The sequence below is a fragment of the Chelonia mydas genome, chromosome 1 (genome assembly GCF_015237465.2).
Source record: "Chelonia mydas isolate rCheMyd1 chromosome 1, rCheMyd1.pri.v2, whole genome shotgun sequence".
Taxonomy (NCBI): domain Eukaryota; kingdom Metazoa; phylum Chordata; order Testudines; family Cheloniidae; genus Chelonia; species Chelonia mydas.
In genome coordinates this window covers 108201213-108215162 of record NC_057849.1, presented here as the reverse complement: position 1 = coordinate 108215162, position 13950 = coordinate 108201213, and the positions used below count along the sequence as shown (strand labels likewise).

The 13950-nt window shown below is 40.1% G+C and overlaps 1 protein-coding gene across 15 annotated transcripts in view; it reads right to left on the bottom strand.

The window, feature by feature from the left end:
• Positions 1 to 1395: 1395 nt before the first annotated feature.
• LOC114020404 overlaps positions 1396 to 13950 on the bottom strand; it is a 29728-nt gene continuing 17173 nt past the window's right edge. For 12 of the 15 annotated variants that reach the window (XM_043535723.1, XM_043535698.1, XM_043535716.1 and 9 more), the window contains 4 exons: positions 6527 to 6643; positions 5879 to 5950; positions 2585 to 2732; positions 1396 to 2348 (listed from right to left, as the gene is read on the bottom strand). In XM_043535723.1, coding sequence (XP_043391658.1) covers positions 1580 to 2348; positions 2585 to 2732; positions 5879 to 5950; positions 6527 to 6643 — 1106 coding nt within the window. In that variant the 3' untranslated portion in view covers positions 1396 to 1579. The remainder of the gene's footprint in view (positions 2349 to 2584; positions 2733 to 5878; positions 5951 to 6526; positions 6644 to 13950) is intronic. The other 3 variants (XM_037897042.2, XM_043535703.1, XM_043535707.1) reach the window with 1 other exon arrangement.

The window sequence follows — 13950 nt, the reverse complement described above, 5'->3', positions numbered from 1 at the left end:
GCCTGCTTCAGAAAACATCCCTATTCAGGAGGGCACTTAAACATGAGTCAGTGGGACTTAATCATGTACTTAAAGTTAAGTATGCGCTTAAGTGCTGTCCTGAATTGGGGCCTAACCAGCGAGGCTCCAATCCTGCAAAGATTGACACACATGCTTAACTTCATGGAGGTGTACTCATGCTTAAGGTTAAGCATGGGTGCAAGTCTTTGCAGGATTGGGGCCTATATGCCCTAAAATAGCTGACTATATTCTTACCAATGATAATTTTTAGAGAGGGGTAAAAGTACACATGTGTAGGTGATGGGTAATTTTTTATGTACAGTTTTAACTTAACCTTCTACAACATTGGTACAAATGTTGTAGAAGACTAAGTTTGGAGCTTCTGTTCTAAATCCTCGTTATCAGCCATAAAATCAATATATAATGTAAAACAGAACAAAAAACCCACTCTGTATTTTGGGCTGAAGTTTATGCTTGGTTTCATCCAAAAGATGAACACAAACCTTGATTAATATCTATGGAACTGGTTTAGAGTAATGCACAAGGGGAAAAAAAATAGGGGTGGGATTTTAAAAGCCCTCAGAACACAGGCCTAACTCAGACTTCAGTTGGAGCACATAGGCCAACACAGAAAGCTTTTGAAAGTCCAATGCTACGTAGATGTTTTATGTATTTAAGTAAACATTCAATTGTTGCTCTGCACTAAGAAAACTAAACAGATTTATGCACAAGTTTGAAAATTTTATCCTCTTCAGAACAGCTTAAATTGATGATCTGTTCTAATATTTATTTGTATGTGATGTTGTGTATGATTAGACTTCATCTTTCAAAATGTTTCTTTATTTAGGCCCTGATTCAGCGAAGCACTTGAGCAGTCCACTTGACTTCAGTGGAACCACTCATGCTTAAAGTTTCGCATGTGCAAAGGTGCTTTGCTGAATCGAGCCCTTTACAATGTGCGATCTCTCTCTCTCTCTCTCTCTCTCTCTCTCTCTCTCTCATATATTTACAATTCTGGTGTTGGGATGGGATAAAAGTCTTCTAATGTCTAGCATCCATCTCTTCTTGCTTAGTTGGAACTGGACCAGTTCTGGATAAAGGATTTAATTTTGTTAGAATGCAGGTATCAGTAAACTGAACTCTTCCCATTCCTTACCTCTACAGAAGATGATCACTGGGGTTGGAGGAATTGAGACAAAAACGTTTGATTAAAAAAATCCAAAAGGCTTGAGAGATTCACATTCAGTATGGGTCTTTTCTGTGTCGCTCATTTACGGTATTAGTATTGCAATGTTAGTTATGGGCATTGTGAAAACTCAAACATATAAAGAAAATGTGCATGTTAGCTTAATAGTTTATAAAATGTCATGAACAAACCTGAAACTAATCTCTACATTAGCAAGTACTGACGCCTAATATAAAAATATTTATTTATTAGCATGATTACAAAAGAAAACAACCTCCAGGACTCTCAGGACTATCATGATCACATGTGATAAAATGATTGGTACTACATGCTGCTGGCTATCACTGATCATGTAGAATGATAATGTTTACTCCTTGGAATGCTACTAATGTTCTAATCAGAATATGAATCAGAGCTACAAGAACCCATTCTGTGCTGAGAACATGTACACTTTGAACCATCATGTTGGGATATTTCTGACAGATGTGTTTTTGCAGTTGTATCTGAAGAAATGAATAAATCTGATGAAGAATCATCACTAGGACTTGAGTCACTACAACATCCATCTAGAAGTGAACAATTTGAATGAGTTGTATTACATTTTGTAGACTTTGATCTATGTTTGTCATGCTTAGATGATCTTTGATGGTTTAAATGCTCTCTATGAAGAGCGATATCTTTATCCCGTAGTCTTTTATAACCATGTTCTTTTGGTTCTGTACAATGTTGTCTTGGTTTGTGACAACAAGATTGATTTGTTTTTAAAGTTCTAGGTCTAGTTCTGTGGTTCTTGCATGTTTTCATTTCTGAAGACGAACAATTGTCGGGAGGCATTTGTGAAGAATGGTTACATTTTACAGGTTCAGTTGACGTTGACAGAATTATATTTCTTTCATCAGTCCTTTTTGATGGTGAGTTAATGGAGGAAGGATTATGGCCTGGTTGTTTTTCTGAAGGTTCTAAGTCTTTACCATTTTCTTTAGATTCTTCTGTTGATTGATGCGCTGGTGGTTGATTCAGGTTACTATGTTCACACTGATTTTTCACTACAGCAATGTCTCTTTTCAGGTCTTTGCAATCTATTTCCGAGATTGATTTGGCTTCATCTTTTGTTGGGTTTTCTCTTTTGTAAATGTTGTAAGTATTAGTTATTACTGGTTCCCTGCAATAATAAAAATAAGTTCAGAAAGCAATATACATTTTTATGAATTTGGATAACAATTTAAAAGTGATCTTACAGCAGAAACCTAATTTACAGTCTGATGTTGTCTTTTACTTTGAGGAATTAACACTTTATGTTCCAGAATTCAAAAAACCGTGATGTGTATTTAACCATAACATCTTAATTATTCAACAGCAACCATGTACTATATAATGGGGGGGAAAACAACAACTCACTGTTTGTTCTTCGGAAATATCGAAGTAAATATGTGCATCAACACTATTACAGCCAATATCAAACCAGTGACCGCTACACAGGCTATGATGATGTGCTTTAGAAGGCCTTTAAGATCTGCAGCTTTTGCTTTTTTCTTGTCATGAATACCTAAAGGAAATTATACAATTCCACATTAGAGGGGAAAATGTGTATTATTAATAATTTAACAATGTGTTCTAAACATTGCTGCAAATAATAGTAAAACATTCTTCTCCTTTTGTAATTTCTTTGCATTAGTAAAAATCCTGTTACATTTTTGCATTAAAGTAGCACCAAACAGAGCTCTTTAAAGTTATGCAACTTATGCACTTTGGGATATATTTTGGTATTTTCTTGAATTGCTCTTATGACTATGGCAATTTAAATATTTTGTATAGATCGACTAGTAAGGATGCAGCCAAATTCCCTCCTTTCTCTACTCCCTTTCCAATCACTCAGATCGGCTAACAGACAAGCATACATTCTCTCCCATTCATGCCAGTAAAGCTTTGCTAGTGAGGACTACAGTATTGGGCCTTAAATCTCAACAGGAAGTGAACTGTAATTTCAGTATTTAAGGAAGGCTGTAAAGTTTTTTATTATTTATTTAAACCCAGCACTGTATTTAGTGTTTACATTGTTGGACCAATTTTAAATACAAATTATCTTTGCCTTGGAATCTTGCTGTCATATAACCTATCCAAACAAAGGACCATTTCAAACAACACATTGTGGATCAACTCATCAGCGACTTAAATGATGGGGTAAATTAGATGTCAGGTGCAAGAAATGAAGAATTGTAACTTGCACTGATGTGACACTTTGGCCCTGATTCATCAAGATACTCTTACACGTGTACCTAACTTTAAGCTTATAGACTTCTGGGACTACTCATGTTTAAAGTTCGGCATGTACTTAAGAACCTTCATGAATTGAGGCCTAAATGTCAAAACCGTGCAAGTCTGATATTTCTTCTTACACCTGACATGCATTTTACACCACTATTTAAAGTGTAAACAGATACTGAGTCTGACTTACAATTGGGATTACTCATATGCTGAAAGTTAGGCAAGCAGTGATGTATCTTGCTAAGCTAAACCCTCAGTGGGTGTGTAAAAATGAGTGTAACCACTGATTTGGTATTTTCGGATCAAATTCAAGGCTGGCATAAGTGGATACAACTTGTGTGGAAGTTAATGGTAGCTGCACTGGCTTATGCTGGGCCTGGACTTTCTCTCAGATGTGTTGAGGACGGTGTGGATGTAAATTAGAATGGGGAGCGGGTGGGTGGGAATGGGAGGGCAGCTTTCATTTCCCTGCTCATTACAACACTCTTCCACTCCATCAGCATGAAGTTATACTTGTTTTGCATAGCCAATGAAAGCCAAACTTGCAACTTTCACTTTTTCATGCCCTAAACATGTTTAATTTACAGCACTCTTTAAATATCTGCTAAATTTGGCTTTACCACCATTTACTTCAGGTTGAATGTGGCCCTCTGTTTCTCTCCAAATACTTTTAAACCTTGTTTATGTGAGATCTAAAACAGGACTCGTCACTACTCTGTATGTGCCTCTGTCACACAATAGCTCCTCCTAACTCTCCTCTCTTGTAATCAAAATGCATAGAAGCATCGTAATAACTGAGATGAGTGAATAGATGGTCATGCTTAATAAATATATTTATAATAGCAACAAGCCATAGTTTAAAATGTCTGATCCTATTGTAGGGGGTTATGTATAATAATGAAACACCCCTCTATCTCTTTCAAAGAGTAAGATTTAGGGGTAGAAATTTCTGAGTTTCTGTCAAACAGTCCTGCCCCTATAAGTAAGCTATTTGCTTCCATGACTTGTCTCTCCACCCTGCCCGCCCCCCCATACACACACTGATTTTCATTTATTTCTTCTCCCCAGACCCTTTTCCTACTAGTCTCCATCTCCCTTCTAGTGTCTGTATTGCTTTCCTTCACCCCTTCTTAGTTGCTCTTCCTTTTCGTTTTGTTAGAGAGAAGAAGGAAAGCAAGGGGTGTCTTGTAGGACCCATTTCAACATTTTACTTAATCTCTCTACCCTTAATATAATTCATTGGGATGATCCCCCCTTCAAAGCCAATCAGTGCTGCTCCTGCAGCTGAGTTGAGGTTGTCCCCAGAGAGATGATTATCTTCCCTCAGGCCTATGTGTACTGCCTCTGCCATAATCTGATCTTGAACTCCGATGCTCTGCCAGTAAACATTTGGCTTCAGAACGAATCTTTGGAAGCCCAGAAAAATCAGTATGCATAGAAGCTTGACACATATTGTACTAAATCTACTCCTTAGAAACAGCACCCTTAATTCGGGCAACCTAATCTGCAGCCACGGTACTCTGGAATCCAAAAGCCAGCACTCACGGCAGTAATTTAGCATATATCTCATACTGAAATCTCTCAGTGCAATAGAGAGACGCGACCATCCAGCCGTTCTGCTACTGGACTCCACTTTATTCTCTCCAATAAATGGCACTAGTAGTCCTTTCTTCCCACGCTCTAGTTTCTAGGAATCAGAGGTTGTAGATTTTCAACTGGATGATTTGGCTACTTGAGGGGAAAATACATCCACACCCATTTATTTGTTGCATTCATATTAAAAATAGCAATACTGCATTTATTTAACTGTTCTTTATCTGTCAGCCGAACTTTATTCCATAGATGAAGTCCTGCTACCCCAGAGCCTTACCGGTGAACCATCTGTAAATTATTTTCTTGTGACTTGTTTGATGAATTCTGAAACCAAAGCCATGCAGCTTGAGTACAAAAGTAAATGTAGTAAATAGGTAGACCATAGTTTTTTGTATAGCATTTAGTTCTGATTTCTCATGTCTCACTTTATTAGATGCTTTTATTGTAATCTAAGCAGCCCAACAACAACACAATCTGCCCTTTTAATGTTGTAATTGAAGTCTATGCAAACAAATTGCCATAGCCATAGAAAAATGTTTGCCCTCTTTCAGCTGAACACACACGTTACATTTTAGCTGAATAAAACTCTACTGAAAGGCATAAATCAAGAGTTTAAAAATAGCAGTAGTTTACTAAGTCAATAAATACAGGACAACAAAGCTGAAATTATACCCCTGTTGCATTAGGTAAGACTCCATTTAACTAAACTACAGTATGTTTTGTTGAGATGGGCAGGAAGAGCAAACTGGTATTTTATCTGTTTGCCTACACTAAACCCTTGTCTTAATGTGCAGCTTTATTTTTTTTTTAAATAAGTAGCAGCCAATATTTTACCTTCATGTTCTTTAAAAAATTCAAATCGTTTGGCATCCTTCATGTTTGCCTTTGTTGTGACACTTGTAGGCTCTGTTTGGGGGGAAAAAAGAGTAAATTCAAAGTGTGTGTCGTAATTAGTAGTACAATAACCACTAAGGCAAATTATGGCTTCTCAGCAATCACTTATTCAGCCCATAACTGTGACATGCTAACAGGTTATATGTGGAGATGTTGCGAGCCAGTATAGGCATTTCTAACGCACCTATGGCAGGGATATCTAGACACTAAAGTCAGGAAGATAAACTTAGAACTTTTCTGATTTATTTTGAAAAATTTGACAGTTACAGTACTAATATTTTAAAGCTTGGCCTCTGACACTGTGTACACCTGCAGGGGTAGTTACATGTCTCACTGCCTGCTTTGTGAATGCAAAACTTTCAGGTACCACTTTGGAGTTCAGTTTGAGGCAAGCACAGACTATAACCCCTCATATTTGGGTGCAGTCTGTTGTAGTTTAATATAAAATCAGCCAGTGGTGTGTAGGCAGCGGTCTCTTTAGCAGGAAACAACTGAAGTGAAAAGCCATGGAGTGGTTATTATACGAGGAGATAAAACTGGAGCCATTACGTACAGCAGACCTTTTCATTTGCTACTCTGCTTTATTACCTGGCACAGGTGTTGCTTTAAATTGTTCTAGATTTTCATCTGAGACTTGTAGACTGCGACTATGTCCCTCAAAAGGGGTCTGTGTCTTGTTTTCCTTTTCACTGGATTCTGACTTCTCTTTAATAAGAGAAAACAATTCATTTTAAAATGGCATTTAAGTCTTCACTAGCTGATGATGACCATATCAATGATGTAATATTTCTCAGCTTTAAAAGTTAAAGATCATTTTGTATTTTTGTGAGTGAGTCATCTCACCCGTCCAGCCCCAAACAAACAAACACCCCCTATTTTTCTGGAGGAAATTAAACTACATAATAGTTTTTAAAATCCAGTTAACTGATGCAGATAGGTAAACCAGACACATTGGGTGACTTCCACATTGCACATATTTTACTTTACATTCCAGTTACTGCATTTTTAGCAAATTACAGTAAGAAGCTGAATATTTTATTAACAGAAACACAACCGCCACCCCACAATTTTGTAGAAGCAAGTCCTGTTATGTAGACTCCTGCCACTGTAGGCACAATATCCCGCTAGAAAGTGGATGGAGCCAAATCACTGCCAACATATATTCAAGGCACCCTGGTAAAATATTTTAAAATGTTTTAGATTTCAAAAAGTTTGTAATCCCATAATATTAATGTATCGAAGAGGAAATGGATAACTGAAACATTCGCTCATAACATGTTACATCAGTATAAATGCAAAAAGTAACACTGGTAACAAAGTAAAAGTACAAAACATTTGTCATGTAACTGAAAAGTTTATAACCGCTAATGCAATATTCAACACAAAACTAACAATTTATTAGACTCAGCTCCTACTACAAACTTCCATATGCTGCCAGGGACACAAAAAGGTTGGGGGAGAAGTGACATTAAAGAAGAGCCGTGAGGAAGATGTGGAGTAATGGGAGGGTCTCATGGGAAAGGTTCTAAAGACCTTGTGGATCATTATTATTGCGAACCCTAGAGGCTTTGATACCATTGTGCTCTAAGCTCTGTATAAACACAAGGTGAATGACAGCACCTGCTCCAAAGAGCTTGCACTCTAAAAAAAAGAACAAGATATAACAAGTGAATGAGGTAAACAAGTGAGTGGGGGACAAAAAAATAGTAGTTTTAATACAGAGCAGTGTTGTGTGCAATTCTTAGTCCATCGGTAACAGTTATCAAATAGCAGCGGCAGTGATCACACTGTACTGGCCAGCAAACATCCTTCTCTCTGAAAAGGAGTTTAAACAGCAATCTAACTTATGTATGGACAGTGGACACCACTTAAAAATTTGATATTTGCCAACCTGTACTACCCTTTACCACAAATATTGCCTATTCCAAGAATAGTGGGACACTGTAGTACCTACTGCAGATAGGTAACTACCTACCTACATTTCTAAAGCACCTGTCACTATCGTCTATATGAATGGCCTTAATATCTACTGGCAAGTTATTTCTTTTTAATGGCAACCACAGTATCGTTTCCACATGTGTCTAATTTTCCATAACTAGGACATCCCAGATAGGCTGGGAACAGTTTGTTTGTAGATGAAAGAATGGACGCATGCAAGAGAGTACAGACTGATCTTCAGCAGTGTGATTAGAGGCCCATATAAATTACCTAGAATATTCTATGTGGGGAAATCCCAGATATAGGTTTTTTAAAAAAAACTTGCAAAATAGAAGCAAGATTAATTCCTTCAATGTGGGCCCCTTACTGAATGAGGGAGGCAACCTAGTGACAGAGGATGTGGAAAAAGCTAATGTACTCTATGCTTTTTTTTGCCTCAGTCTTCACAAACAAGGTCAGCTCCCAGACAACTGCACTGGGCAGCATAGCATGGGGAGGAGGTGACCAGCCCTCTGTGGAGAAAGAAGTGGTTCGGGACTATTTAGAAAAGCTGGACGAGCACAAGTCCATGGGGCCGGATGCGCTGCATCTGAGAGTGCTAAAGGAGTTGGCGGATATGATTGCAGAGCCATTGGCCATTTGAAAACTCGTGGTGATTGGGAGAGGTCCTGGATGACTGGAAAAAGACTAATGATGTGCCCATCTTTAAAAAAGGGAAGGAGGAGGATCCTGGGAACTATAGGCTAGTCAGCCTCACCTCAGTCCCTGGAAAAATCATGGAGCAGGTCCTCAAGGAATCAATTCTGAAGCACTTAGGAGAGGAAAGTGATCAGGAACAGTCAGCATGGATTCACCAAGGGCAAGTCATGCCTGACTAATCTAACTGCCTTCTATGATGAGATAACTGGCTCTGTGGATGAGGGGAAAGCAGTGGACGTGTTGTTCCTTGACTTTAGCAAAGCTTTTTCACACTGTCTCCCACAGTATTCTTGCCAGCAAGTTAAAGAAGTATGGGCTGGATGAATGGACTATAAGGTGGATAGAAAGCTGGCTAGATTGTCGGGCTCAACGGGTAGTGACCAATGGCTCCATGTCTAGTTGGCAGCCGGTATCAAGTGGAGTGCCCCAAGGGTCGGTCCTCGGGCCAGTTTTGTTCAATATCTTCATTAATGATCTGGAGGATGGTGTGGATTACACCCTCAGCAAGTTTGCAGATGACGCTAAACTGGGAGGAGAGGTAGATACATTGGAGGGTAGGGATAGGATACAGAGGGACCTAGACAAATTAGAGGATTGGGCCAAAAGAAATCTGATGAGGTTCAACAAGGACAAGTGCAGAGTCCTGCACTTAGGACAAAAGAATCCCATGCACCGCTACAGACTAGGGACCGAATGGTTCTGCAGAAAAGGATCTAGGGGTTACAGTGGACGAGAAGCTGGATACGAGTGAACAGTGTGCCATTGTTGCCAAGAAGGCCAGTGACATTTTGGGATGTATAAGTAGGGGCATAGCGAGCAGATCGAGGGACGTGATCATTCCCCTCTATTGGACATTGGTGAGGTCTCATCTGGAGTAGTGTGTCCAGTTTTGGGCCCCACACTACAAGAAGGATGTGGAAAAATTGGAAAATGTCCAGCGGAGGGCAACAAAAATGATTAGGGGACTGGAACATATGACTTAGGAGGAGAAGCTGAGGGAACTGGGATTGTTTAGTCTGCGGAAGAGAAGAATGAGGGGGGATTTGATAGCTGCTTTCAGCTACCTGAAAGGGGGTTCTGAAGAGGATGGATCTAGACTGTTCTCAGTGGTAGCAGATGACAGAATGAGGAGTAATGGTCTCAAGTTGCAGTGGGGGAGGTTTAGGTTGGATATTAGGAAAAACTTTTTCACTAGGAGGGTGGTGAAACACTGGAATGCGTTACCTAGGGAGGTGGTGGAATCTCCTTCCTTAGAAGTTTTTAAGGTCAGGCTTGACAAAGCCCTGGCTGGGATGATTTAGTTGGGGATTGGTCCTGCTTTGAGCAGGGGGTTGGACTAGATGACCTCCTGAGGTCCCTTCCAACCCTGATATTCTATGATTCTATGTATGTAAGCTTTTCTGTGAGAGCCCAAAATAGTATGAATGGGAACACAGTCACCAATTATATGAGGGACCTGTAAGGAGGAGAGGGAAGATGAATAGTATTAAATTAGGAAATGAGCTACTCTGACTTATAAGATCTTTACCTGGGTTTCCCTAATTGTACTGGAAACAGCAGTCTCTAACAAAATGCCAAGTGGCACATTTATCAAAATCAGTCTGATGGTCTGATCTCTCTTCCAGGTATGGAAGTAAAAACAAATCTTTCTCTGGTAAAGCTTCACTAAGCAATTATAAGTAAGTGAAATAAAGCTTTTTTTATCATGCAATTAATGAATTTGCAGGCTTCAATAGAGGATGGCTGCATATGAAGGAAACTGTTATTGCATATGCCAAATATCAAACTTGCATGTATTGAAAGAGAAATAGTTTTGTTCCAAAGCACCAGAATATCTTGAATTCTCCTGAACTGTTTTTGCTCTCTACAACTGGGACAGTAACACCTCATTAAATCTGCAATTTGGTCTTTAGCATACCTAGATCTTCTCAGATGAATGAAAGAAGCAATCATACATATCGTTCCTGAGTTAGATATATGACTTTCTGATCATTTTTTCCCTGAGTTTATCTCACAGGTTCCAGGTTCTTTGGGGAGGGAGGGACAGGAACAGAAAGTGCTCTTCAGGCAGATCTGGGGACCAGTTACTTACATTGTAGGAGTGAAAGCAAGCCCAAGAACATTGGTCAGTCACTTTCTGTGGATACCTGCTATATGTGCATAGGGGTAGTATGCCAAAAAAGCACCACCGCACGATAGGGTCACTGTCCTCTTATGATTGCACAAGATGTAATAGGTTCATCTTTAACAAGCTTAGCAAAAAAACTGTCTTCTCGTTGTGAAATTTTCAAACACTCAGAACTTGCCAAATCCAAACCAGTTTCCTCCAGAGTAAGTCCACATATGTACTATTTGTCAATGAGGATTATTTCCATGACAAACTGCCGTATTCAAAGCACGGCATTTTTGACTGTTGGGTAGTGAACACCAAAAGTTGCAAGAATTTCAAAGTAAGAAAAATATGCTTTCCTCATTCTCCCCTCACTTAAAAAAAAAAAAAGTGGTTGGATTATTTTTGCTCAAAGTAACCAAACAGAATACACCTTTGGCCAGAACCAACTGTGGAAAACATGAGCCACCCAGAGGCTTAATGTGTCAGTCATGACTGAAAATAGGACTTCATCAGGGCAGGATTAATGAACTTTTAAAGCCCTTGCCTAGGACCCCAGCTCCAGGAATCACATTATGATGACACAATCTCAGCTTTCTTTTCTTTTTCTTTCCAAAAAGTAATGGCTAGCCCTCCTGCTTCCAAAGAAAAAAGCTTGAAAACATTAGTTGTGTGTAACCAATGCAGTGAGGCCTGCCTGAGTAAACTGACAGCTTGGAATAATAGCTTAAGAGGTGTGAACTACACCAGACAGCTCAGGTCTGTCTAAACTACACAAAAAAACCCCCAGCAGCAAGTCTCAAAGCCCAGGTCAACTGACTCAGGCTCACTGAGTTTGGGCTGTGGGGCTCAGAATAGCAGACGCTCAGGCTTAGGCTAGAGCTGGGGTACTGAAATCCACTGCCACTGCGGGGTTTCAGAGCCCAGCTTCCAGTTAAGCATCTATGCTACAATTTGTAGCCCTGCAGCCCAAGCCCCATGAGTCTGAGTCAGATGATCCGGGCTAGCTGGAGCTGTTCCACAGGTCTTTTATTGCAGCGTAGAGTGTAACTGCATCGTGAACTCATGTATGTGAGCTAGCTTTATTCTAGCTAGCTCGGGTCCTGGAACAGTGAAACTGGCAGCATGACCTTCAGCACAGGCTAACCCCATGTGTAATTACCCAGCATTCTAGACAGGGTTCATACAGCTCGTGCTGCCACAGCCCTGCTGATCCAAGACCTGCATTAGCTAGAATAAAGCTTGCTCAAATATGTTTGCTTGAGCTGCAATAGCAGCCAGTGCCTGCAGTCTAAAATTACCCACTGTAGGATGTTAGCTCTAAGCCCTACTGTTCTGGGCAAGACCACCCATCAAAACAATCCTGTTGCTCCTAAGCGGAGGGGGAGAACCCTAAGCGGAGGGGGAGAACCCTATTCGTGCTCCTGCGTGGGGGGGGGGGGGGGCAGGAATGGGAGGAAGGGGGCTCCATATCCCTGCCTCTCTGGGAGACGGGCCCTCAACCACTACCACTTCAAGTGGGAGGAAGGGTCCTGGCCAAAAAGTGTGGCCCTGAATTGCCTTAATCCTGCCTTAGTTTTAATGCCCAACAGTTCAGCAGCCTGCTGGAACTTTGTAGGATTGCACTTTGTCTCTGAAGCTGCAATGAGAGAGAATGGCTTGGCAACTATGGTGCCTTAAGGAACAAAGGTCCAACACAGAGAACTTCAAATCTCAGCTTTGATAATTTAAAAAATTGGTTCATAAAGAAACCATTATAGAATGACTTTTTAAAAATGTTTGGGTCAAATTTATTTCTAGAGTAATAATACTGACATCAGTGAAGTTACTCCAGGGATGAATCTGGTCCAATAATGAGAGAACTAGATTAGTATAAATGTTTTAGGGGGAAAATTAATTGTCCCTTGAAAGATTTTTTTTTTTGTACATACTAATCACAGAAGGACTTGCTAGCATCTAGTGTTTCAAATACAGAATAATTTGCAAGCAGAAGGATAGCACAACAAATATTTGTTATTCCCCGTTAATTAAAATTTTGCTTAATTTAAGGAAATTCCACAGAATGAAAGCTCTCTCTTGAGTAAGGCACCCCCTTTAAAAACAGATTTTCTAGTAGGAAGGATAAACACTGTACAAGGCAAATAGTTACAGTATATATGATAAACTACCTATCATAAAACATTTTTGTTTTCTTTGTCCCCAGGCTGATTCAACTCTACAATGTTCACTCCAAATGGCATCAGATTCCTGTCTTTAGAGATCTATTGTATAACATCTTGCATAAAAAAGTTAATGTCTTCAATTGTGACTCTTTTAGCATATTGGGTCATGCTGGAGCTGTCCCTTAAAGTAGAAACTGAATCTATGATAGTAAAAATTCTAAGAAAATAAATAGTAGCTAACGATATATCGAGTAGGGGAGGGAAGCTAGAAGTGATGGCCTGTAATTAGGGCCTGCACTCTGAAAGGGCCCATTGTGTCTGCCACCTGCTGGCTTTTGCAAACCCTGAGTCCTGCTGCTGCTATCACTGAATGATACTCCACTTGCTCGTATCTAGGCAGAGCTATAGCAGTGACAATCACAGCAGCACTCCCTGCTCTGCCCCATGCCCATAGATCAGGCAGATGGACAGCTCCAGCATTCAGTCAAAATGCCTAGCAATGCTGTAACTGCCAAAACGTCTCTGCCCCCAGTCATAGAGAGGGCAGAAGACAGCTGCCAGGGTACAGTAGCAGAAAGCCTCCCTTTCCTCCCAGCAGCCAGGAATGAGAGGGTAGAGCCCTCTTTTCAGCAGCTGGGTGGGAATGGGGCAGAAAAGATGGAGTGCCCCACCTTGCTCACTCTCTGCCTCTTGCAGATAGATGGTTGGGGTTAACTAACTAGTTTATTAACATTCAGGGTCCATTCTCCATTGTCTTCACTGCTGAGGTTTCCATCAGGGGAGTGCACATCAGGCAGCACATGCCCATACGCAGTTCTGTGCCATTTTCCCTTGGGAGAAAGACTCATTCATGGATACTTAAAGTGACATGAATTTAAGTGACAAGTGGCAGGAGATTAAGCAGGGCTGAGAGTGCTCTGTGAATGTAAATAATCATTGTCCCTTACGCAATTAAGTTTCAAAACCAAATTAAAAACACAAATCATTACTCCTGTGTGAAGCTACTTTTCCTAGCGCACTTTTAAAATAATACATAATGTAAAATATGCTGCGAAGACACCAAATTATGCTTGAAACCCCAAGAGTTATGTGAATGAATACTT